Source organism: Syngnathus typhle, linkage group LG2, assembly GCF_033458585.1.
Source record: "Syngnathus typhle isolate RoL2023-S1 ecotype Sweden linkage group LG2, RoL_Styp_1.0, whole genome shotgun sequence".
NCBI classification, from domain to species: Eukaryota; Metazoa; Chordata; class Actinopteri; order Syngnathiformes; family Syngnathidae; genus Syngnathus; species Syngnathus typhle.
Window position 1 is genome coordinate 8,640,456 of NC_083739.1, and position 26,528 is coordinate 8,666,983.

A 26,528-nucleotide genomic window follows, 5' to 3' on the forward strand; every position below is an offset into this window, starting at 1 on the left:
TCTGTGTCCATGATCGGGAGTGAACACAGCTGGGGTAGGGAGTGTAGGCATGGGGCAAAAAGTGCTTCCTCCCCTTAACTAGAAACGCACATGGCTCAGTGTTGCAGTGTGCGCTCACTACGTGTACTACGTGTGTGGAGGAGGAGGAGGAGGAGACTGTTGGGTCTGTGTCCATTCGTGGTGATCCACATCCAGCTTCATGCTTGCGCTCCTTCTCCCTCCCCCACTTCTATCACTCCTTCTTTCTCCCCCATTGCAGAATATAAACAGTGAAGACTAAAATCCTTGTGTCTTCCATCAATCTTTTCTAGTTCCTCCCCTCCTACTGGTCGCTGCTTTGGAGTCGGGGAAAAAAACTCTGCTGTGCATTACATGGCAAAAAGTACAACAAAAGACTAACAAACATGAGATTAATAAAGTACCACAAGAATTGTTTCTGCTCCATATATTAATGCATGCGCTTTTTGGATCAGGCAGAAGAAATTGCACCAACACAGACCAGACTTGACTCATGGCAGTGGCGTGAGCTATTCATTGTCCAAAAAGGAGAGGAAAAAAAAAACAGTGCAATAAAATACATTAGTGCATTTGCTTCTATGCACGTTTTCACATAGTAACACATATGCTACTGACCTTTGAAATATTTGCATGGTTCTCTCACAGTGAGATAATTCCGTTAGATCCCTCGTAACCTCAGGCCCATTTATTAAGGGTTTGTTTTGTTCTTCGTTCTTTTGTTAACGTTCCCCAAAGCTACATGAAAAAGATGTTGTTTACAATGAATGATGCGGGGGCCGGAGAGCAGGCTGAGGAGAGGGTGAGGAGACTCCACGGTTGTTTTCTTTTGAGTTCAACATTTCGCTTGCTATTCCAACCACCTCGAAAACCATCGAGAGAGCACAGCTTTTGACTCGGAGCCGGGAACATTGACAGCGTACGGGATGTGGACGGCGTTTTCCGCAGCTGTTGAGTGCAATGGTAAATTTGAAAGGAAAGAAAAGTCACTTCTTTAAAGCCTTTGAGAAGAAATGCTTTTGTACTAATACGTTAACGGTCTTGTATTGTGAAATCTGTCACCCGTATAACTCTTGCTCAACATTCTGGCAACACTGGACCTGATCGCTTCACCCTGTAAAACGAAGCCAAGCATGCATTCATGAACGTGTGTGTGTGTTTGTGTGTGTTAGAGAGAGAGAGAAAGAGAGAGAGCGAGAGAGAGACAGACAGACAGAGAGACAGACAGAGAGACAGACAGAGAGAGAGAGAGAGAGAGAGAGAGAGAGAGAGAGAGAGAGAGAGAGAGAGAGAGAGAGAGAGAGAGAGAGAGAGAGAGAGAGAGAGAGAGAGAGAGAGAGAGAGAGAGAGAGAGAGAGAGAGAGGAGAGAGAGAGAGAGAGAGAGAGAGAGAGAGAGAGAGAGAGAGAGAGAGAGGAAGGTTTGTCATCAAGCCTTTGACTACATATAAATGTTTGTCAAATTTGAGTGTGAATTGTTTACTGATGTCATGATCACCTTGAGGATTACATTGTGGATCAAACACAGAGGCGTTACCGAGAGGAATGCTTTGGATAACTGCCAATAGGTTTAAGCTTTAGGGAATGATGATGGTGGTTTGTGAAATGAATGCCTTCACTAGTCTTGGCTTTCATTTGAGTTTGCCATTGCTTGTACAAAACACCACAACTCTCCCTGCCTGGCAACAGGTCAGTATGCACAGGGAACCTGTTTCAGATGTTTGCTTAGGTTGAGCTGAGCTCCAAAAATCTTGGTGACATCCATCTGCTTATATTACGTAGGTGGCCACAAAAGTGTGTGTGTGTGTGAGTGCATTTGTAAGTACGGCCTCCTTCACCTAATATAGCCAGCATTATTGCCACTGCTCTCTGTGGTTTGCACAAATCATGCATTTATGTTTTCTGTACATATATTTATATTCAAATGTGCTCAAATTGTGAGTCACGCCACAAGTCAAATAAACACCGTTCGTACAAAAATAAAGATATTATGGAAAATGATGCCCATGAACATGAGTAAAGTCACTGGTACAGTATGTTTGAAGATTAATATTCCAGTTGTTCTGTCCTTTTCTTTTTTTTTTTTGATAAAATATTTTGGTCCTTTTAGGGTCGAAATTATAGAGCAATGAAGGAAAAGTCTGAACCTGGATTTAAACCCTGTTTGTACCTGATGTCAACACAAATTTGATCGTCATTTCGTTTGCCTGGCGTAGTCATAGTATCTCAAAGTATGTACAGCAACCTTATGGCAAGTGAACAGGACTGTCTCTGTTACGATCTTTCTGGGCCGTATCTGCATGTCTGCCCGCTACAGGCCGGTGACGTACATCTCCATTCCATCATTAAATGTGAAGATGGTGGTGGTGCTGGAGCTGTTGCCTCCTTTCACATCGCTGATGCTCTCATAGAAGTTATCTCCTCCGGGCAGGCCCCGAACAGGTAGGGGGTTGGACGCGGAGCCTTGAGGCGCAACCGATGGCGCCTGTTGCTTCTTCCTCTTAAGGGTGGCGGCGCCGCCAGCTACGCTATTACTGGTGCTGGCCTGCTCACGTTTACGGTGGCTGTCAATGGTAGCGTACGCGGTGTCAGACTCTGCTGCCACACAGGCGGGCCAGGCCCTGTCACCTGTCGGCTCGTAACATGGCTCCTCCTGGGAACGCGCCTGGCCCTGGACCCCTCGACCCCGGCCCTTTCCTTTATCGCCGCCAAAGGAGCGTGGAAGGGTCTTTGCTCCGTTGCTTTCCATGGAAGTCTTTTTCTTCTGGGGTTTGCACACAATGGAGTAGGTATCTGCAATCTGACAACAGAAAAAATGAGAGATGTGGGTGCACATGGTTACGAATGAATGTCTTGAATTTAACGAATTTGAGCATTTCAGGCTAAAAGGTACAATGTGCGAACATGGGCGAGAACGGCAAAAACTGCTCATTTGAGGTGTGAGCCTGATAGCGTGGGTGTTAAGAGTGGCACCGTGTTTGCTCTGTGTTGTAACCTGACCTATTTTGACAGGCTAGGATAAGACAGAGTAAACTGTGTTATCGCTTCGTCGAGGTCTAGCCGGGGAGTCGGCGTTCAGACTCGCAGTGGATAGACCTGTTAAAGTTTCACAAGTGCTTTGGCAACACAACAGCGAGCTGCGGTGTGAAAGCTCTGGAAGCCAGCCAAGCCGTTGACAGAAAAAACCTGCTCATGGTGTATACCCATGGACTTTGCTCACATTTCATTTGCCTCGAAGCAGGCGTTGTGATTGGACGTTTGTGTACATGTGTACTCAATATTCGATTTGGAACAATTATGGGAAAACATTATTTTGATTGATATTAAATTAACAATTAAAATAAAAAACATAACTATCTATTCAAAACTTTGATTTTATTTTTCCAACTCAACTTTAAATAATAAGTAAAAAAGAAATATTGTAATACATTAAAGGAATAGCAGTACAAAATAAACACATAAATAAATACTGTCTGTTCCTTTTCTGAGTGCCTTGGCCAGTGTGGTGCATTACGTTATGCTAATTAGAGTAGAAGAATAAAGTTGCGATTGAGTTTATTAATCCACCTTATCCCCGAGGGCTCGGATGTAAAAACAATTATGGGCGCGGCTTTCTGTATTACAAAGGAAGTAGCAGTGAGCTATTTGTTACAACGGCTTACAAAAGGTGCTTTGATAATGCAGGATTTTCCAAACGCACACCGCGCCGTTGCACACATCAATCGTTTTTCTTTGATTAGAATGTTTTCATAATCGTGAAAGGCCAAAATTGAAACCCTGATTAAAATTCAATTCATTGTTCATCCTTGCTGTACCTGTGTCCGTGTCTACTGTAAGACGGCCGTGAGGTCGTGTGGGGGTTTTGGATAACCTTTGCCACGACTTGCGGGATTTTTGTGTCAAAATACAATGAATACAAATAAACAGCTTGATGCCTCTTTTTTATATTAATTGTTTAGTATTTTTTCAACTGCTGCTTGGGTCAATCATATCTCAAGGCAGCCCTCTATTGTTATCCCTCCCTCCCACCTTCTCCGAAATGAGACATGCCCCATGCCCCGACAAATCTTTTTTGTGACCTTTTAGGATAAATAAAGCCCAAGGTGTAGGTTTTAAGTGTTTACACAAACTGTGCACCGTGCATAATGGAGCAAACGCGTGTGCTGTTTGTGCACCCAGTGTTTGCAACATTGCGCAGCACAGGAAGGAAGTCACAAGACGGTGGGGATTTCAGAACTGGGCTGCAGCTGTTGAGGAAGCCTGCGCATTGTATGTTGTCTTCCCCCCACCCCCCTCCCCTCAGCCCGCTTTCTTTTCTGTTATGTCTCCCCTGCAGAAGACACAAATTAGACAGGCTGCTACAAACTTCAAACTGGGGAACGTGGCAATGAACAAGTCAGAGAAATAAATCAAAACAGACAGCCAAATTGAGATAACACAACATGGAGTCAAGGCCAGCCGCTCTGGAAACGACAGTCGACGGGCGCTACGTGCTTGTGCAATTTTACACCTACTTTAACTCTTGACTTTAGACTTTTCGGCTTTTCGAGAGAGAAAAACACCCTAGGCCAACTACATTTGTTCAAACACACTCAAAGATCAGGTTAGTAGTCCCCTAGGAGCGGCATACGTGTACTGTATGACGAGACGACTCCCCAACTGCTTGTAGCTCTCAGCGTGCCGCACGAGCACAGTGAAAAAGAAAGAGTGGATTGCGAGCGGATTAACGGGGGAGGAGCTGTTGCATGTGGAAGCAGATGTGGTCGGGTATGTGACATTGAGCCATGATTGGACAGTGGAGACTTCCTCCTCTTGCCACCAGACATCTTCGCCATATATAATTAGAAAGAATAGGTTTGTTGGCAAGCCAGTCCCCAGCCAAGGCTCATCCCATTCAGGCTGGTGTTTGAGGGGGGGAAAAAAAACGTTCAGAGAAAAAATATCTCCATGGATGAGAAACAGAGATTAGCTTTTGGGAGCAAGTGATGCTTATGTTGGATCCATCTGGTTGGTTGTACGTTGGAGACTTAGCTTAGGCTGTCAGGGGATTGCGGCCAGGGTTCATGCAGGGAGGGGGGGGGGGGGGGGGGGCTGCGCGATGCGTGTAACCTAACCTCTGGCTGCAAGCCGAGTAGGACAGAAAGGTCCAAGGGCAGCCGTGTTATGACGGCATGCCCAATCAAAGGGGCGCCCCCATCTATAAACAGAGCAGCCAGAAATCACAGATATTTCTGTATGCACTTTCCCCTCCCACCACCAAAGATTCGCTACCTCCTTGGCTGTCGGGGGAGACGGGTGTCCCTGTCCGTTCTCAATGCGGTGCGGCGGCGGAGGCGGGTGTAAAGTGATGATGTCGTCATCCTCTGGTGGCTTCCAGATGTATTGTTCACCATTGCCCATAAACACCGGCTCCTGGCACACATAAACCAAATGATGAACTCAAGCAATTATTGCAGGGGTTTTTTTCCCATGAATTTTTCACTATTTGCTTTTGTGAAGTGAGTTCCTGCAGCACTGGTTTTATGTCAAATCCTATCTCTTAAATCAAAGCAAAAAAAAAAAAGTCAGCCAATCAATGGCTCATATCTCAAGGCCATTCCATTGTTATTTAGAGCCTTCATTTGCAGAAAATCCAAAATCACTCGTCATCAATTGCATTTGCACGCATGCTGTTTCAGATACAACTTATTGATACTCGCTCAGTCAGCAACCTGTCCACAAATTTCATGCAAATTAGCACTTCAACAATACTCTACTCCCACATTAGAATAGAGAAAGAGAGAGAAGCCCCTGACGTGGCAAAAAGAAAGGCAATAGAAAACAATTTGCCATACTATTGCAAAATATACAGTAAAAAAAATAACGTCCTATATACATATAGGCATTTCATGCTCAAACACTATAATCCGCACTGCAATGTACTTCAAACTTCATGACTGTTCTATAGCTGCAGGCAAATTGCACGCAATTAGAAACCAATTACCAAGCGTGTAACATGCCTGCGTTATCAAAACGCTATTCACTCCTCCAGCGCGAGCCAGTATGTAATTTGGGCCAGAATAAAATCGCTTCAAGATGTGAGGCATTATTTATCGTGCAGATGGCTACCTGCTTGCCATTTCTGGGCAGACTTACTGATAAACTCAACGGCGGTGCACGACACGTACACGCGCGCGTGTGCACAACACTAATACAAACAGGCAGCTTGGCAGCCCACCAAATTGTTACATAATGTATCTTTCCACTCTTTACACGCCAGTAACGCAGTAATGTAGCAAAGAGGCAGAGGAGCCACATCTGCACTCACAAATGCAGAATATTGCACACTCTCACCGATTTACCCACTCACATCAGAATACTAGCTAACAATTATTTTATTTACTGCAAAGCCCCAAAAGTGAGGAACATGGTTAGGAATAGCCACTTGCACTTATATTTTTTTCAATATATTTTTGAACCACAATGCATATATATTTCACTATGTCTGATCAATATGTGCATACACACTGTACAATGTTTATACAATTTATAGTCACACTCAGAGCTCCTAAAGTGCAGTACTATTTATAATCCCAAAGCAGCACTAAAAGTGCGTTTACTTTGTGGACAGTGCCCTCTAGTGGTTTGTCAACTGCCTCCCAATGGGTTTGAACGGGAGTGCTGCTGCACAGTGATTGCCCAACCACTTTGTTTCTTATTAGTCACCTTTGGGAATGAATGCAGGTGAAACGGCTCCAGGGTTTTACGTGGAAACTCCTGACTGCGCTGTAGTTGCGGCGCAGCAGCTGAGGGCGAGTCGCTCACGCTCGATTGGTCTGACTGGCTGTCGGCGCCGTTATTTTCCTTCCTGTTTGTCTTGTCAACCTTGACGTCACCAGTAAAGACATAATGTACAAAGCTCAAGAAAAACAACACAAAATATGAATAGGTATATTTGGACTTATGTGGACCAAGGGAGTATTTTCAAGACTTTATAACACAGTGCAATACTTAAACAACATGCTCTGATCTGCCTTATTCAAATATTTAATGAGATAAAAAATAAAAATCCCCCACCCCCAACTTATCTAAACACATGCCTCATTCATCTTTTACAATGAGCAACACACTTTCAGCTCAAATCTATTTTTTTTTTACCTTTCGGAACTTGCGAATTGAAGCGTACTCGGCAGCAGTTGGTTCTTGGATAGCCAGGGAGTTGACTGAGGACAAGGGGGACCTGTTAACCCCGTTCGCCCCATTACTTTTCCCTGCCATTGTTTCGTTAATGATGCCATTCCCTTTGCCGCCCTGTAAAGAAGAGACAAATGCAAGTGCATAGCATACAGTGAACCCCTGTTCATTGCTGAGGCTATGTTCCAGGAAATGCTTCAATGCAGCAAAACTTAAAATAACATGTTTTAATCACTATAACAAAATGTATTTGAACACCAGCATGATGTCACAAATTTTAAAAAGTACTACTTTCACTACTATTATACGTAAATGACTTTGCACTACAAGTAAGACCATCCAAAATTGGAAAAATACCGGAGAGGCAAATAAGGGTTCGGATAGTTGTATAAAATTGCTGCCAAATTATTTCAATGTTGACCCAGCGGTGTGCTTCTGCTTCAATTGCGCAAATATGTTTGCAAACATGGAGTTGTGTGTATGTACATACGGTTCCATTGCCATTACGGGCTCCGTCGGCCTGGGCAGGCGGGCTTTGGCAGGCCCTGACTGAAGTCGGAATGTTAGTTGATGTTGGCGGTGGCGCCGTGGGTGCTTTGGGGCCCGCTTCCCCTTCCCGGACACTGACAGTCTCGTACAGGCCGTCGTCCAAGACGTGCGTCGGCGTCGGATTATTCCGCAGGGCCACCTCTGTGTAAGTGTGGTCTCTCGCCTCCCCGCCTCCCCCATCTCCTCCGACGTCCCCTTCTCCTCCTTGGCTGGATCCCTGGGGGCTGGTGGGGATCTGCGGAAGCTGGCGCCCCTGAGATGGCCTCAGGTCATTCTGGGAGCGCCGACTGTGGAGGAGCAGCAGGTCCATGCTGGCGGGACGGCTCTTACTAACAGCTGAACAAGAGAGCGGTTGGTGGACAAACTGGTGGTGAATCATTAAAACTCTTTCCGCTGCATGGTGGATTGTCATATGGATTGCAGATAGATCACTTACAGTTCCCGTTGCAGGGAAAGCGATTGATCTCATGCAGCCTGGTGTCCGATTTGCTCATGGAATTCAGTTTTGGATGTCGAAGGGTACCCTGCTGTCAAACGTAAAATGAGCACATTTATTGAAAGCTGTTTATGTTTTAGGTCATACAGAAAAAATGGAGAAGTGAAAGTACGTCTGACCATATTTACTGATGTGCCTTTCTCTCCGGCTGAAGGGTGCTTGCTCTTACTTTTTCTGGAGAAGATCAACATGAGAAGAGTTGAAGGGAGTCGTATTGTTATTATGATGTTTTCTATGTTTTGTTAAATTGTTTTCTATGACGCAAGCATTTATTGCCACCATTCATCTCGCTTCCCTTTCCTTATTCTCATTCTAAAAGAGGGCGACAGTCATTGTGAATCCTCGGAGGTGGTAGCTATAGGCAACTGTTGACATGGAGCTAGCAAGCCAAAAGATGGAGCACAAAAATAACAAAGCCCATGGTGCAGGTAGGAAGGTTTAACCCCGCCCCCTCATCTCAGTTCTTCCACACGAGTGTGAATCTCACTCTCTGAGCAGCTATTTTCTCCAACCAAGTATGACACCATATGGATAACACGCTATAAAACTTTCATAAGACTTCTCTGCTGGCTGAATTGCATAAGAAGAACTGACTTACATATACGATTTAGATCTGATGATTTGTGTTTGTTTCACGGAATGAATGAGTTCTGCAGCCTTTCTCTCGGCTGTATGGACATGTGGATTTTGTCCAATCAAATTGAGGTCTTTGTCGCAGTGTAATCTAACATGGGCCTTCAAAATTTGCAGTGTTGACAATAATAGCAGTGTGTATTTAACCAGTCACATTTCAAATTTGTCTCTGTAAGTCTCTTGATGAGGTCAGTCATTTTCAGTTGTTGCGAAAGCGCTGCACAAAGTTGAGTTGAGCTGAGTTAAGTTTCTATCATCAGACTTTAAATTTCCTATGTATGTGAATAGTTGTTTGTGCCCTGCAATTGGCTGGCGACCATTCTAGGGTGCCAATTGGGGGAAGATGAATGGATGGAGTTTAGCTTCCCGTGAGCGTCCGCTCACCTCTGGCAGCCCACACAGACGAGGACGATGAGGATGGTGACCACGAAGGCCGACGCTGCTGCGATGGCCCCCAGGAGCAGCAGGTTTTTGTAGGGAGGGTCCTCGAGATTGGTCCCTTCGCTGTCAGCCATGACACACGATCCCTCTCGCGCCCACTCACTTCCACTCTCAGCTCAAACTCCGCCACACAATCGCTCTGCTCAGGAAAACCTGCAGAGAGGAAAGGCGCAGCAAATGAAAGAAACAAGAGATAAGACCAAAAGCGGAAGAGAAAGCGAGAAATGCTTTGTATGTGGTTGGCATGCCTCTGGCTTTCTGTCACTGTCTCTTTCTGACAGTTCCGTTGCTATTTTTAACTCTCACAGTTCACAGAAAATAGAACACCTAACGAGACAGCCAGAATGCGCTCGCTGAAAAAACAGGTTTCAGCAACACCTTTTTTTCCATTTTGTTAAACAAGATCAAATGGTGTTGTAATGTTCATTTAAGTCATCAGAGATTCTTCATGTATAGTTTAAGAGTAAAAACTAACTGAGCTCAGACTCTAGCGTCTCATTGGTGCATAGATCAGAACCGCTACTTTTGGATTTTAGAAACTAATTTCTTCAATAGAAATTTGACACTGCTGTGGAACCTTGAATGCCACTGGCCAATATAGTATTTAAAAAAAAAATAGTCAGAGATGCAAGTCAACAGATCAATATTTTGTGCTGATTCAGAACGCTTTTCCTCAAGCACATCAGGTTTTCATCATAACAATGATATAATAGGTAACATAGTGATATATCTGGTGCAATTTCTTTTCTGAAACATCATAGCTATAAATAAAGCATGCATATTGCGCAAGCCTTTATTGTAAAAGTAAAGACAGAAATCAGCATCAAAATACACTTAGGGACACAGCAAGCCATATCTGATTTAAATGTGCTCCAGTGTAATGTGAAAAGGTTCATTTCAAATAGAAATTCATTTTAGTAAACACATGCAGGCCTCTTCTCCATAACAGTGAGTACACATTGAAAAAAATTTGAATGAACTCACAATCTAAAGGCAACAAACGTATTAAAGTGGTCAATTGAACAGTTCAAATTTTATTGCCGTGATAATTGTCTTTCTCACATTTCAGAACAAAGAAATGAGTTTACACAGCTAAATGTCTCAGTACCCCAATTTAAGTTAAGCGCTAACAAACACTGTTGTCACAAATGTCATCGTTTCAACTTTAAAGTTGTTTCTGTTTAAATGATTGTTGTAGCCCTCTAAAATACAAGTTGGTCTTTTTTTATCACTTCAATGTTGAACTTGCTACATTCCGAATGTTTTTTTCGAATTGAAAAAAGGGCGTGTAGTAGAAAGCAGCCTCGCTAGGCATAGCGCTGTCTGCCAAATTCCCAAACACGGCAAACCAGACTTGCCGCGGCACAAAAATTAGCATCTGTTTTTACGTCGAGGGCACATGCAGCCGTTTATAAAAATAGAACCCTTTCTATTATAACGAAACAACATCAGAAAATCCATTCTTTCCGTTTCAACACAAGAAAGCTTCAATTCCTTTTTGAATCCAACAAATGCAACTGACATCTGTTGTATTTGGCTGAACCAAATGGTATCGCCCATTGTGCTTTTTAAATGCGGGCAGTATCGGTTTTCTCGAAGATTCCCGTACATTCTTTTATGCACACAGACAATAGCACAAATGTGGGGCGTTCTGTCTAACAATGTGGAGTACAGACAACAAACCAAGAAGAAAAAACACAAAAAGGTTAAAGCTGTGTGAAAGATGCTTGGCTTTCTGTTTCTTGGAGATAAAACTACATTTCCACTCCACCCCCCGTGTCCCATTTTCTTGCTTTTTCTCCCCTTCTTCCTCCGGATCTCCTCCTCTCTTCCAGTGTGTCGGCCTGACCCTGCAGAAATGTGAGGCGATGCGCGGCGAATGAATTAGCAGCGTTGAGGCCTCAGACAGCCCTTTACGGATCAGACAGGCAGCAGGAGAAGACAGAAGCAGAGAGTTTGTGAATGGCGGCGAGGGAGGTGATGAGACACGAGAACAAATGAGCGGGATGAAAGGGCTGACAGGTGGAGGAAGGCGAGGTTGAAGGCGAACGTGGGAAGGGGGGGCGGGGGCGGCTCACTTAAAACACTGAGGCGAGCACCGGGAGGGTTGGGCGTGATGACAGATGAAGATGAAGACAGCGAGTGGAAGAGTGAGGGGAAGCCTGCGAGATTGTGCGACGAGCGCAGGAAGGGGGGGGGGGAGGAAGGATGCGGCAACGAGAAGGAGGTCACCAGCGGTCCGTCTCTTCTGCCTGCATTTCGTCAGTGCCCTTTGAAAAATTCAGTTGAGAATATCCAAGGCGTGCAGAGTGGAGCGCCAGCGAGCAGTATGCGGAGCTCACAAGTGATGAGAAGAGCCTGCAGGAGGAGAGGCGATATCTGCATAGACGCCCCTGCAGCACGCTGCCATTTACGAAGGTGCAACAATTCTCATTCCAGCGTCTGTCTTCATTTCAAAACACCCTATGAGGGAAAACATGGCGCCGCTCAGATTCGGGAGAGCAATGATGATGCCGCTGACTGTAAGGAAGATGCCAACAGTGATGATGAAGACTGATGATGAGAATGAGGTCAAATTGAGAGCCACAAGAAACCAAAGTGAGAAAGCTTCCTGGGATGGAAGAAGCCCTTGTTTGATGGAAAACATAATTAAAGAGAAGCTCCGAGAATTATTCTTTGTCAATTAGGGTGAGTATCACAACAAAGTGTCCTAATTACAGTCAGTCATCGTAAAAATGGAGCACAAGAATGAATTTCGTAGTCTTAAGTGGCCAAACTTTTACAAACATACCCCATCGAAATGTCCTTCATTTTATTCCATTTGGTTTTGGAAATCACACACACGCACGCACGCACACACACAAACACACACACACACACACGCACGCACGCACGCACACACACACGCACGCACGCACGCACAGACGCACACACAAACACACCACACACAAAACACACACACAGAATTGCATCAAATATTACATCACACGATGGAAATTCCGGAATAATTGAGCTCTGCATTTTGCATATCTCTCAGGTACAGCTGGCATCCGTAACTCTCCAAGCATCTTTTTAGTCCAAGATACATAGAAGACAAAATTTGTTTTCAAACTCTTGCCATGTGCCCTATTTTGTTTTAGCCAGCAAACATGTAGGTTTCTGATATAGGATTTAATTTCTTCATGTCTTTCAAAAGTCTCATTAACAACTGCAGATCATCATTTATCAATAGCCTATCTTATTATACAATGTATGCATGGAGTCCAGTATTTTTTGTTACTTAATTCCTCTTATAGGCCTAAAAGTGAAAAAAATATATAGTTTAACCTTAGCCTCTTTTCTATAATTCCCTCCAGGAGTCCAGTTACCTAAAAATGAACACTGTACACCCATAACTTTGGACGTGTACATTGTGCAGTCTGATGAGATCCATTAAAATTCTTCTATCAGTAACTTTACAAGTGCTAACAATGATCACAAAAACAACAGGGCCCAAAAACAACAAAAAAAAGCTTCTTTCCGTGTCCACATGGGATTAACACAGCCAGCGTCCATGCAATTCTCCTAATTGTAGGTAGCCAGAGATCCATGAAGCCGCAGCATTGAGCATGTCTGTCATCATATTAAGACAAATTCAGATGAGTGGTTATCTGACAATATACACGATGGTGGTTATCTGACAATATACATGATGGGGACAAAAGTATTGGGACATCTATCCTCTCACACCAACTAAACAGGAATAGACAAGTTCGTATTAAATACCTCATAAAAGCAAAAGACTGTGATTACATAATGTTCCCAAACATTGAAGCATTACAGGCATCCATTTTTAACAAGCAGCTGTACTCAAATGTCTTTAATCTAACTTTTTCACTTGTTATTGTAAAAAAAAAAAAAAAGGTGACATAATGCTGCAACAAGTAGACAGTTCATAGTTCATGGATTTGTTCTGAAACAAGTTTCAATCATTAAATTAGTTGTAGATGATCTAGGGACAGCTCACTAGTGTCCATTTGTGAAAAAATAGCAAACACACCTAGTTGTCATAAAGGGTTTCTGCTTAACAGCAATGCTACAAATCTAGTGAGAATAAAAAAATGGACATGAATGATCTATAAATAACTATCAGGTGAATATAATGTATTTTATTTCAGGTTTTATGTTTTTGGTATTTTTATTTGATGACTGATATTGTTATGCAAAAGGTCATTAAAATCACCACTGAATGAATGTTAATGTGCCCAATGCACCGCAATAACATACAAATGTGATTCCTCATCCAAGGGAGATGAAATATCAACTTGTATTTTGCTGCTCTTTGCATCAAGAACATGAAGCAATTGCAAACCGAGAAGGCAAAACAATAATAATAATCATGAGGGACAAGAGAGAGAGGCAGTGGGGGTGAGGTGGGGGGTATTGTGGCTTAACGCACTGACATTTTTGCTATCAGCGGCAATGCCTATCTAAGCTGAGCCAACACACAACTGCTGTAGAAAAAGACCTTTAGCACTTAGAAATGAAGTCCATCCCAGAATGACCTTTCACAAAGTGCCACATCACACTGTGAACCTTAAAAATAATTTGTCCAGGACCCATCATTTATAACAAAACAAGATTGATTCTGTGATGGTCTTCAAAACATATGCCATCATCATCATAAGCACATTTGAATGAAGGCTATGTCCATTCAGTTGGGCAAAAAATCCCACCATGATCCCCAGCGTCAACTTTTCAGAGCTTATTCTCAATGTCACCCTTAGCCAAAAGCTCACATCAAAACATGTCACAGATACATCCTTACATCTCGTTAGCACGCTGAATGACACGTCCTTCATTGGAATGAATAGTGACGTTTTTTGTTTTTTTTAACTAAATAAAATCCACTTGCTGTAGTGAAAAACTAAGCAGCGAACAAACGCGGGTGAATGTTCTTTATTGTTGTGCTGAAAATAGTCCTGAAGAAACGCTCTATGTTCTTGTGTGTCAAGTCCCTAGTGCAGAATGCCTTGCACGACGACATAAATACGCAATGAAAATGATGTCAAAACATTGTCCTTTATTGGGTAAAGAAACATATTTGTTTATCCAAGCGGACAACCAAAATAGACCCTGCTTACATTACTATGCAGTCGTAGGAGTCACAGTAGTAGTAGTTGTTGAATTTATTTTGTTCCAGTTGTTCATTTTTAAAATGATTATATACAGTATCCTTGGAAAGTGTCGGAATTTTTGTTGTATAGCAAAGCCATTCGGATTTCAGATCAGAAGGTGGATATCAGACTGTTTGGAATTACGTTGAGATATGTTGACCTCAGGATAGAGCGCCTTCTGTTTGAATCCACCAACTTTTCAAGTGAGCAAAAGTATTGGAACAAATATTAATTAAAGTAAATTTTGTTTAATAATTAACGGACTGTTGTATTCTTCGTTTGAAATGTTTTCTATGCCTTTACTGCAGCCTCTTTCATTTCATGGTCACAAGTATCAGTCCATCTTTTATAGGAGATTATTTTCCTCACAAGGGTCGTGGGGTGGTCACATGTATAATGTATGAAAATCGTATACCATTTATTGTGTTTTTTTTTTTTACTCCATGGATAGAATGTTATTGCGTTAAAAGCTAACCTGTCAGATATGATCATGAAATGTGTGCGTGAAGAAATTATGGATTTATACTGTAGGTTACATAAGACTGCACTTAAATCATCGTAACGCTCTTTTTGTTCATTTAAAGATCTTTGTTTCTCTGCCATATGCAGAAGAAATCTTTCAAGGCAGTCAAAAAATGTAGCGTTAAGGGGACTTGGAGGAAACTTTATGCAAACATTAGTAAAATCCACGGAATGCAACTCTCAGGAGAGGACATTTGGCAGTGCTGCTGTGGTTGCTGTTGGCTGTAAACAATTGTTTGTCTTATCTGTCCCAAACCCCAATTGTGAGCCTGCAAAGTCCTCCAAAGGCAACCCCTTGTGTTGTTTTATTTTTAGAGCCGCACCAAATTCTGACATTTCACTCGTTTGCCTCATCCTACGTCGCAAAGCGCAGAGAAGATCCCAAAAGGTTTCTCGATGGAATTCTTTTGGTGTGTGTATGTGTGTGTGCATTTTTACTGCAGGCAAATGTGGGGCCTACTAATAGCATCAATTACAAATGAAGCTGGACGATGATGAGGAACGCAAGCAGTGATGCTGAATTAGGGGCAAGTGGGGGGTTGTAATGGTCAGAGTAATACAAATAGCAGAGAGAAACTTTCTTGCTTTCATTGAGTGCAAAGTGGTCAGTTCCATTGAGGAATTTTGTGAGCCTTCACTACAGTACAGCGGTGATCCATACAGTAAGCAAGCTGAGACCCTGTTTTCCATTTTCCTCTCACTTGACTTGGCTTAATTAACCAGAATGAGTCAGAAGCAACACTCAGGATTTAAGATTTATTCTTAAGGGATTGGGGAGCTCTCTTCGCCTACCTCACCGTGTTTATGGTACATTTCCGCGTTAACTTCCTTCTCATTACTTTAATGACGACGCTGCTGCAAGCTTATTTTCACAAATGCAGTATATTTTTCAACGGCGCTGTTCGGGCGTCTAGTGAGGAGGAATACAAAATTACTCAGACGTGATTCTGTCTGCACAATGCGGCTTCAAAAAGCAACAGTGCGAAGGTCGTATGATAAATCACATCGGTCACATTCATGAAAGGTTTGCGGACGGAGGTGACAAGAAATGAAAGAAACGGTCAAAAAAAAACAAAAAAAAAACATCTCTTTTGGCAAACTCGCAACATTAAGTGTAAAACAGAGCAAGAATCTGACGGATACATCAAACCCCAGCTCTCCGCCTTTGCTTTAGATGCATTATTCATCTGTGTGCCAATTTGGAGGAACCCTCCCAATCCCTCAGCTAGCGCCAAAAAGAGGAGAAGCGAGGTGGGGAGAATAAGTCACAGCAAGAAAAAGACAAATCAGAAAGAAAACGGGAGACGAGAGACGCCGGAACAAAAGAACGAGCGAGACAGACGTAAGAGAAGCACGAAGGGCTTAATCTCTTAGCTGCAAATTAGAGAAACATTCAAATGGGATTTCACATGATCCACAGAGACCTCACTCTGTCACGGGTTTTAACACCGCCACAAGTGAAGCCTGACTTGTCTTTGCAGCGCTGAATCATCAGGATTTCCTTGTAAAAAAAAAAAATCTTCAAATTGAGCTGACAACAGACGGAGCAAAGCCCAAGAGGTTGCAATCTTGTTTAGCTAGGGACGAAATGATTAGCACAATTATTTGGATCAGTATGGTAATTATGAGTGTCTATGAGTTATTCATTAAGTTTGTGCACCTTCAAGTCTGGGCCGAGCCACCTTGAAATGAGGGCATTCTGTCAAATCTGGTGGTGGACATATTCTCCCAGACATTTTGTCTCGCTCTGCAAGCTGCACAAAAGTTTGGCCTCTTGAAGGTGAAACATCATATTGCGCATTTCGATTCACTTAAATGCTTCCGTGCCCACGCTGGTGACAGCCACGCAAGAGAGCGGCTGCTGACTCGTGCTGACAGCTTAGAGTTTGTCTTAAAGCGCTGCACTGAAGGTACAGGGCAGCCATTCTGCATTGCCGCTGACTTATTATTATTTTTTTCCCCCCTGAAAACACAGTTATCAGTGACATACACCAGGATCCCTGTCTGAAGTGAGAGCAAACATTGCTGGCTGCCGGTGATGGCAAGAGAAATGCCAAAGAGAAATCAACGCATTCAAGTTAGATGCGCTTAAACAGTGGCAACGTAAGATGGCCCCCGGTGGCTTCACTTCTTACAATGGAAAGTAAGGGGGCATGAGAAATGCAGGTTATTATGTACGTTTGGGAAGCTGCAGGATGCACTTGATTATTGTTTAGGCATCTTAATGAAGCCCTAACCATGCGTTCAGCCCTTGTGGTCGGCTGACTACTTGTTGAGAAAGCCAAATTAATTGAACAAATAATTTAAAATCCAAATCTTGCCGACAATCAGGCTCATTTAATTGTGGCAGCCAAGAACATGATACTATTGAAATTTGGTGAATTGTGCAGCCCTACCGCACACACTCATGCACACTCCATCATCGGAAACACCATTTCTACTGGATTTCATGCTCTGCCACAAGCTCTCATCATCACTTTGTCTTCCCATCACCAAACCCCCTTCCTGGCAGCCTTAATGCTGCCCATATTGGGAACTAAAGCCAGGTTTGTTACCTTTTATGGCAGCAGCCTTTTACATCACAGCCTGGAGTATACAAAAGTGTGTGTGTGTGTGTGTGTGTCTGTGTGTGGTGGAGGGGGTAAGCGTGTGTGGGCTGGATGAGTAGGATTGCCTTTTAATCTGCCTCCGTTTCCCTCCTGTAACACGGCTCTCGTCATTTAGAGCCAACAGCTGGATGTGTCTGATTCACATCCAATCCAACCGACTGCCCCCACCTCACCGCTGCTGCTACACATTAACCGACTGAGCAGTATTTAGTCAGTCATACAGCACGCACGTTTTCGAGATATATTTGGCTGATTTTTTTATTTTTTTATTGCTTTGACTTACAAGCAGACTCATCAAGCAGCGCTGGATGGTGGCAGCGAACTCATCGAAATTCACTTTACAATAAATCGTGACCAATTATTCAAATGAGACTTCAAGTCAGTTCTCCAAACTAAAAAAATGAGACAATTACACAAATCAAAGTGTTCTCAAACCACCAAATAATATTGCTTTAAGGCTGGCCTACTTAGATTAATGCTAACAAATGATGCAAAAACACCATTGACATGTTAATAGTCAGAGTTTTAGAAGTAATGGATATATGAGAACCAACTATATATATATATATAGGGGTGTGTAATCTATATTATACCTTCTATGAAAAATGAGTTTATTACAGCAACTTAATGGGTCATTTAGAATCATTGTAGAAGAAGTGTACCATTCGTCTTTGTTCGTGTCAGCATGACTAGAGTATGATGATGATGTAAACACTCACCAGAGCAGATTTAGACGGCGCTTCATGCCAGACTTGGAAATGGAGCCCTAAATATTAACTGGTTTGAAGTTCTTTTAAGCGTGCCTGTGAGTAAAAATGGCACAATCAATCTATTCTGTTAACTAAAACATGATGGACAATTATTTTGCTTCATTAACATTTTTGCCTCACTGAAGCTTTGGAAGGGCGTTGACTTGCAAGCATTCCGTTAAGCCCTCAACGTAGAGCTGCAGATGGAATTTGGCTGTAGGCCCTCATGTCAGTTTGTTCTGGTCTTACCCCCTCAGCTTGGTCAGGTCAGCATGGCGGACACGGCTTCAGAGAGACGCTTGCATGCAGAACACGTTCGCACCATTGTGTTTGTTATTGTAATAATTGTTTCAGGAGCATCACTAATAGTTTTGAGTGAGGATATGTCACATTTAAAACTAGACACAAAATATATTGTTTAATTATTTAAATAATAATTATTATTATATATATATATATTTTTTTTGTAATAATTGTTTGAGTATGCACTCCTACTTTTCCTACTTGCTCCCTTGCCCTTGGGTCTGATACCTTTTGCCACCAACCCCACTACACAGTATTGCACATGCAAGTGCTGGACAAAACAGCCCAAAACTACCTGAATTGTATTTCATTGTGTATTTTAAATAATTTCCTACAGAGGACCGAGCCACTCACATACTGACTACTGAAATATAAATGTATAAATGACTGCACTTTATGAGCTAATTCAGGTTCACAATGTTCTGATATCCCTTTTTAGTCATTCATTTTCATCCCTTGTATTCTATTCTTATCGAGCGATGCATGCAAGTGCAGATGTCATAGTCATATTCTGAAAAGCACATGAAAATGCTGCTAGAAAAATGCATATTGAGCCTAGCCATTAGAACTTTATGTAACCATTTTATAGTGACTTTATTGCAGTTATATAAGCAGACTGACTTCACTCTCATTACAGCAGCAGCGAGAGCCGCATCAATGGATCGGAAAATACCTGACGCAAATTCATCTTGGCCATTAGAAATAAAGGTGAGATTGTATTTGAAAAGCACTAGAAGCGGACACAAACTGCGCCGTTCCCAGGTCTTGCTCTGCGACTGATGTTTTCACACTTGTGTGGAAGATTGCTATTTCTGCACACAGCCACATAACTCAATTATTCATTGTGAATACTGGCGCACTCACTTTACCTCTTTAAGGGAGCGAGCAGGGTGTGTCTTGCATGTGTTCCGTGCCTTTCCAATGTAATGCAACATCACAGAAAAAGAAGAAGCCGTGCTATTTCACAGCATGCACTGGGAGAGGAGACAAGGGGCTGTCATAAACATGCAGTCAAAGCGGTATGAGGCAGGAGGTGCGGATCAAACAGCGGAGGGAAGAAATGGGAAGAATCTGTCTCCCTTATCTTCTCTCGCAGACAGCTGCGCATCCTCCGCTGCTCGGTCCACTGTGCCCGAGAAAAACACTTTCTTAAACACGAACGCAACTCTTGAGAGAGGACCAGACTCATATCATATGCACACAGCCTTGCCGAGGGGTCAACTTGTTCAGGGTGCACTTTAACTAACAGGATCACTTCAAAGCACTGATGAATCGGTGTGATTTATCAATTGAAAAGGAATGCATCAAAGAATAACTATCGTTATCAAGCATGACTACAAGATTGATAAAAAATTACTGGTGACTATAATCTTGGCCATAATTGTGGAACACGTCAGTCAATTTTCCAGTATTAGTTGGTAGTTGAGAGATCAAAAGATTTTACCGGAACAAAAGCATTACATGCAAAACAGCTAACCACATGGAAGTAGTGATTTCTCAAAGGCTTACATAATACACTATAATATGAAATAATTGAAAGAATTCCATCCATCCATTATCTTATATCATGAATATATGGGGCCAGTATCGGATCTGACTGGGCCGCCACGACAATCTCATTTATTTATTTACCCGGTGGTGTTTTTAATTATTATTATTTTATCCTATGTATTGTGAAAGGAAACGTCCTGGAAGAATTTCATTTTAACGCCATATCACAATAAAAATCTTCAATTGACTCTCCTGTACACATACCTGTGTGATTGCACAGCTTGCACTTTTATTGGAACTCTTTCTCTGACTCGCACCGAGCAAAATAAATAAATAAATAAAAAGTACACGTCCAGGACTGACAGTCTGTGACACTTCTATCAGCATGTGCTTCTGCTGCCCATATTTCCCAGAGGAAAAGTGTTAGGAGCCAATTGAAACACCTCGACAGTCTGCACAACCATTTTCGACGGTGCTCTTTCCCTCATCTTTAGGGTTTGTGACTCACTTTCTCATGCTTACACACATTGATAAAAACAAACTGGACCGGAAAGATATTTCTCAAATGCATTTTAAAGGAATACAAATGGTGTAGGTTGACAGTTACACCACAGTGATGGTTTCCGACGGGTCGCTTTCTGCACTTGCAAGCTTGCTTTTAAGTCTGTGCCTCAAAACGAAACAAAGATGCCCGTTAGGTGTGCCCATTTCCAACCAGGACCAACCTCAAGCACTGTGCGAACGCTAAGCTATTCAGTGGAAATGAGACACACCCCTAAACTGCCTCGCTACCACATTTTCAGCGGCCTCTGCTATCCAATGTGCTGTCTAATACCCTACTATTCCATTTCCATGTGAAAGGTGGAGCCTTATCGTGGCTGTGCAGACGCCATGAAGCTCCCCTGCTCCGCCATCGATTTGATTCAGGCATAAAAGGCCGGTCATCGTCAACAATGGCGGCTTATGGAAAAACCATTACCTGGGGTAAATTCTAAAATGGTAACCGACGTGCACGTCTGAGATGGTGCTCAAGCTCTCTGCGACTGCGATACACACGTAGATACACGGAGATGGGTGAAAGAGCGGTGCGGGTTTCAGCTTAATCAAACATGTAGGCTCCTAGTTAGGTGAGTCGCGCTGTCTTTCTAACCTCCTGCAGTGGTTATAAAAAGTCTGCACACCCCTGGTTTTGTGATAGAAACAAATAGATATAGAAAAATATTTTCAAAGCTCTTTACAGCTTTATTGTGACCTGTAAAGCCTGTATCTCGCTGAGCAGTGAAGGTTAGCGAGGGTTTGCACGAGGCCTGAATGTTGATTTTCTATCAAGGTTCGTTCACGGTCGCAAACAGTCACAAAGATGTTTGCTAGACATTCGCCATCTTTTTTAATAGTCGTCAAGAGTTTTTCTTGTTGTTAAGCAATTTTGAACATGCTCAAAATTGCTTTGCACCAAGCAAAACTGTTTCCAACATTTTAGGAACCCTAATGAAATACGATAAAAAAAATGTTTTCAAATTAGTTGGACAGGTTTTAGGGGCAATGGTGGAAAATGTCATGCAGTGATTTATATTGGACACATTTTTTACATTACGAAACCTCACTTTTGAACAGCCGCCCTTTTTGTATCCACCTTCACCCTCCTGAGCACTTTAGTTTATTTTACCTGTGCACACATTCGACCACTCACAAAACAAAACAAAGCAAACACCACTTTGTTATTGGTGAGGAATTAGCATTTGAACATGGCTAAAAGCTCCAAAAGGTTGATGTATGGCTCCTTTAACACGGCTCATGAAGAGTCATATTCTTTCTTCAGATGAACGATAAATATACAACAGATTGCATTGAAAATTATATTTCATGATTTCATTTCAGCAGAGCATAAGGAAGGCTCAGTAGAATTTGGCAAGTGAGCAATATTATATCAGTGCCGCACACTTGCTGACTACCAATGGAGCAAATGACATTGATATCATAAGATGCGTGTCCGCATGTGTGTCTGAAAACATGTGCGTGTATGCGTCCGGTCTTAACGTGTTAATACATAGTACAAGACCCTATTAATTAGTTTAGCGCAGGGTTCCGTAATTGGGTTAGCGTCGATTCGGTGACAGCTAGCATGTCGACAGAGCTTATCTTGTTCTTGATCAAATGACTTAATGTAGCGACAAACACAGCAGGTGCTTTCGTTGGGCAGGTGTGAGCACAGCACAACAAAACCAATCCACTTGGGATCTCAGCTCTTCTGTGTGATGCATATATTTAAAAACACATCAAACACAGATAAAAATAGACGGTGATATTTTCTCAATGACACGCTTGCTTGGCATTTTTGTAGTTTTTAAAAATATTTTCAGTTAGTCAGTATGCATCGGATGTACTACGTACGGATTTTAATTTGTTGAATGGCATTTTGTTGCACTTGTCTCCTCGCAAGCATTATCTGATAGAAGGTGTGAGGTGCAAATCCGCAAGGTGCCATGGGAGGGAAGTACTAAATAAAGCTATTTCAAAGTTTTGAGGCACCAAGAAATCTCCACCCCAGTTGTGTCACTTTGCTTTCCGACTTAACACAATCTGCTTCCTCCCAAAATAGCTCAGTGCTCCTCTGAAGCAGGCTTTCGGCACACCACTGTGATTGACAGTTATGGTAGCGTGCAGGGGATGGAAAAAAAAAAAACCCCACAATATCCACACTGTGACAAGACTACCGACTCACTACAGGATCTGAAGAGTCAGTTTGTGTGATGTTGCTGCTGTGCTGCATGCTAAAATTTAGGCGGAAACAAATAGATGAGACCGCTGGGGTTGCAAGCTCACACGTGACGCGTATGACACTTAACCTGACACGCCAGATGGCTTGTTTCACAAAACCCTGACTTCTTTCAGAGATCCAGAGAAAAAGCTACTCAGAAGAACAGAAAATAAGATGAATGGACAGGAACACTTATGGTTGTAGCTTTGGAATATTTTTCTAAATCAAATATGCTGTTGATTAGTCTATCTACTATCTGAATAGTCTTTCTGCCATCACACCAACTCATTTCTACCCTGAGTGGTATGTGTGAGTGCAGTAACATAATCGCAGGATTATTCAAATTTTCAAATTATTCAAAAAAAAACAATCCTCGCAGCCCCAGTCACAGTTCATCAAGTAAACTATTGCATTGAGACTTTTTTTGCATTGAGAATTTTTTTTTATTTTATTTTTTTGTACCCATGTATAATGTGCACCCCAGATTTTAGGACAATAAATTAGTTAAATTTTGCGCATTATACATGGAAAAAAACGGTATGTTCTTAGCTTGGTCTAAAAACCAAACTAGATCACGTAGAGAACATATAGAGTGTGACCCAAGTCCTTTCATGAAATGTTGTCAACCGTCTTCAAGCGGATGTTTTGATACGCTGTGAACTAGTCCTTCAAGACCAAGGCGGCCTCTGGGGTGGAGTTCAGTTGATGTGATCCCACTTTCAGCAACCAACTCTTATTAAGAAGCACATCTAAAAGACGGCAGATTCTCTTACTAAACCAATCGATACACAACGCGCCTCTCTGGGGGAGACGTCGACTCCACCCTTCCTGCAACTTTCGGCATCCCCCCCCCGCACGCTCACTTGCAAAAAGAGAAGAGGTGGATGCACTTCGCCACCCTGAGACCCGAGTGATAGCGTATGTGGGTGCAAAGAGTCCTCTGAGAGAACACAGACCGCCTGTTAATGAATAAATAAACACAGCAGTCAGCATGAACACTGCTGTCCTCTTCATCCCGTACACCTCTGTGACAGTCAGAAAAATTGATTAGCAGCACTCCTGTGCAAAGGGGGACTTGCCTGCCTGCTGCTGCTGCTGGTGCTGCTGCTGAGACATTCCTGTAGACGAACATGCTCCTCATTAATGTTAACAGCAGAACTGGTACGAAACCAGGGCACCACATGCAAATGAATTCATATGGCAGAGCAGCCCAACTTATTTTGCCGCACAACGCATCAGGGTACCCGCCTTCCTGTTGGCAAGACTGATAATTATTTCATCTCCTCATTCTGAAACACACCACTCAACAGTGCAAATGGTTCAAATGTGCACATTGAAGTATTTCCAGATTGCCCTTCCTCACTCCAAGTAACAAACCAAACAAATAAAAAGGAGCCAAAAACAAAGGTGTATTTAAGCTTCTCCGCTGAACAGCAGCCGGAAGGCACTCTTGCCCTATATAAACAAGAATATTTAAATCCCTGCAAATTTGAGTCGCTATACTCACAACTGCCTCTGTGGCAAATCTGAATGTATTGAACATGAAGACTTCAAAGTCAAAGTCAAAGTCAAAGTCAAAGTCAGCTTTATTGTCAATCTCTCCACGTCACAACACACAAAGAGACCGAAATTACGTTTTTCTCTATCCCACGGTGACGAGACACATCACACGATAGACATACAAGTACGCGACACAATATAAAACAAGAAGGCAAAAAATTCAAACAATCAATAGTAAGAGTGATGAATAAATAATAAATAATCAGATAACACAATAAATAAGAGGAGCAAAACGGAGCCAGCAAGCATAGCGCAAAAGTAAAAAACATCATAAACAAAAAGGCACAAACAATAAATAATAAGAGTAATAATAAATAATAAATAAACAGATAACACAACAAATAAGAGCCAGTGTGCATACAGACAGTTCAGACAGTAAAAGTACAAGACGCTACGCAGAACGGGGGAGCGAGTTCAGGATCCTAACAGCCTGGTGTACGAAGCTGTTTGAGAGTCTGGTCGTGCGGGAGCGCAGGCTTCTGTACCTCTTCCCAGAGGGCAGAAGCTCGAACAAAGAGTGAGCGGGGTGACTCACATCACTCACAATCGTGGTCGCCTTGCGGGTGAGATGGGAGGTGTAAATGTCCTTCAAGGAGGGGAGCGAAGCACCAGCAATCTTACCAGCCGTGTTCACTATGCGCTGCAGGGCCTTCAAGTTGTAGTCAGTGCAGCCGCCACCCCAAACAGCAATACAGCTGGAGAGGACGCTCTCAATGGTGCCGCGGTAAAATGCAGTCATGACGGCCGGAGGAGCGCTCGCTCGCCTGAGTTTCCGCAGGAAGTACAGGCGGCGCTGGGCTTTCTTTGCCAGTGATGCGGTGTTGGTGGACCAGGAGAGATCCTCACTGATGTGCACCCCCAGGAACTTGGCGCTGCTCACTCTCTCCACCACAGCACCGTCGATGGTCAGCGGCAGGTGTTGGGTGTGACCCTTCCGGAAGTCCACAACAATCTCCTTGGTCTTGTCGACGTTCAGCAGGAGGTTGTTGTCCCTGCACCACGTGGTCAGAAGGTCAACCTCCAGCCTGTATTGAGTCTCGTCTCCCTTGGTGATGAGACCCACCAGAGTCGTGTCGTCAGCAAACTTCACGATACGGTTGTCGCTGTAGGTTGCAGTGCAGTCATGCGTCAGGAGGGTGAAGAGCAGCGGACTGAGCACGCAGCCTTGGGGGGCCCCCGTGCTCAGCGTGATGCTGGCGGAGATTTTGTCGCCAACACGTACTACCTGTGGCCTCTGACAGAGGAAGTCCAGTAGCCAGTTGCAGAGGTAGGTACTGAGGCCCAGCGCGTCAAGTTTGCTGATGAGGCGTTGTGGCACAATGGTGTTGAAGGCAGAACTGAAGTCCACAAACAGCAATCTCACATACGAGTCCCTCCTCTCCAGGTGGGTGAGGGCCGAGTGGAGGGCAGAGCAGATGGCATCCTCAGAAGACCGTTTGGTTCGGTACGCAAACTGGAAGGGGTCGATGGTGGGGGGGAGAACGGATCGGACGTGCTCCATGACAAGCCGCTCAAAGCACTTCATGATGATGGGTGTGAGTGCTACGGGGCGGTAGTCATTGAAGCAGGACGGAGCGGGTTTCTTCGGCACAGGTACAATGGTGGCAGCTTTGAAACACGACGGGACGATGGCCTGCTGCAAGGAAGTGTTAAAGATGTCCGTGAAGACATCCGTCAGCTCACCAGCGCAGTCCTTCAGCGCCCGACCCGGGATGTTGTCAGGGCCCGCCGCCTTACGGATGTTGATAGCGGCAAGCGCCCTCCTCACGCTGTCGGCGGAGAGGCACAGGGGCAGCTCGTGTGAAGGGGGAGTGGCCTTTAGCGGGCAAGTGCTGTTCTGAGCGTCGAAGCGAGCAAAGAAGCGGTTGAGGTCATTGAGCAGACGGACGTCGCCTTCACAGCTCTGCGGCGCGGGCTTGTAATCCGTGATGGTCTGAATGCCTTGCCAAAGGCTCCGTGCGTCCCTGCTGTCCTTGAAGTGGGCGGTAATTTTGCACGAGAACGCCCTCTTTGCTTCTTTGATGCCCCGGGACAGGTCGGCCCTCGCAGTCCTCAAGCCAGCCTCATCCCCTGCT

General features: G+C 43.5%; 1 protein-coding gene across 3 annotated transcripts in view; it reads right to left on the reverse strand.

Annotated features, from left to right (window-relative positions):
- Nucleotides 1-1,905: 1,905 nt before the first annotated feature.
- LOC133150016 (uncharacterized) overlaps nt 1,906-26,528 on the reverse strand; it is a 30,608-nt gene continuing 5,985 nt past the window's right edge. The window contains exons 2-9 of one of the 3 annotated variants that reach the window (XM_061272285.1): nt 9,249-9,458; nt 8,351-8,405; nt 8,172-8,259; nt 7,677-8,071; nt 7,151-7,303; nt 6,719-6,877; nt 5,285-5,425; nt 1,906-2,813 (exon numbers count right to left, since the gene is read on the reverse strand). In XM_061272285.1, coding sequence (XP_061128269.1) covers nt 2,325-2,813; nt 5,285-5,425; nt 6,719-6,877; nt 7,151-7,303; nt 7,677-8,071; nt 8,172-8,259; nt 8,351-8,405; nt 9,249-9,379 — 1,611 coding nt within the window. In that variant the 5' untranslated portion in view covers nt 9,380-9,458 and the 3' untranslated portion in view covers nt 1,906-2,324. Of the gene's footprint in view, nt 2,814-5,284; nt 5,426-6,718; nt 6,878-7,150; nt 7,304-7,676; nt 8,072-8,171; nt 8,263-8,350; nt 8,406-9,248; nt 9,568-26,528 lie in introns of those variants that run through there. The other 2 variants (XM_061272283.1, XM_061272284.1) reach the window with 2 other exon arrangements.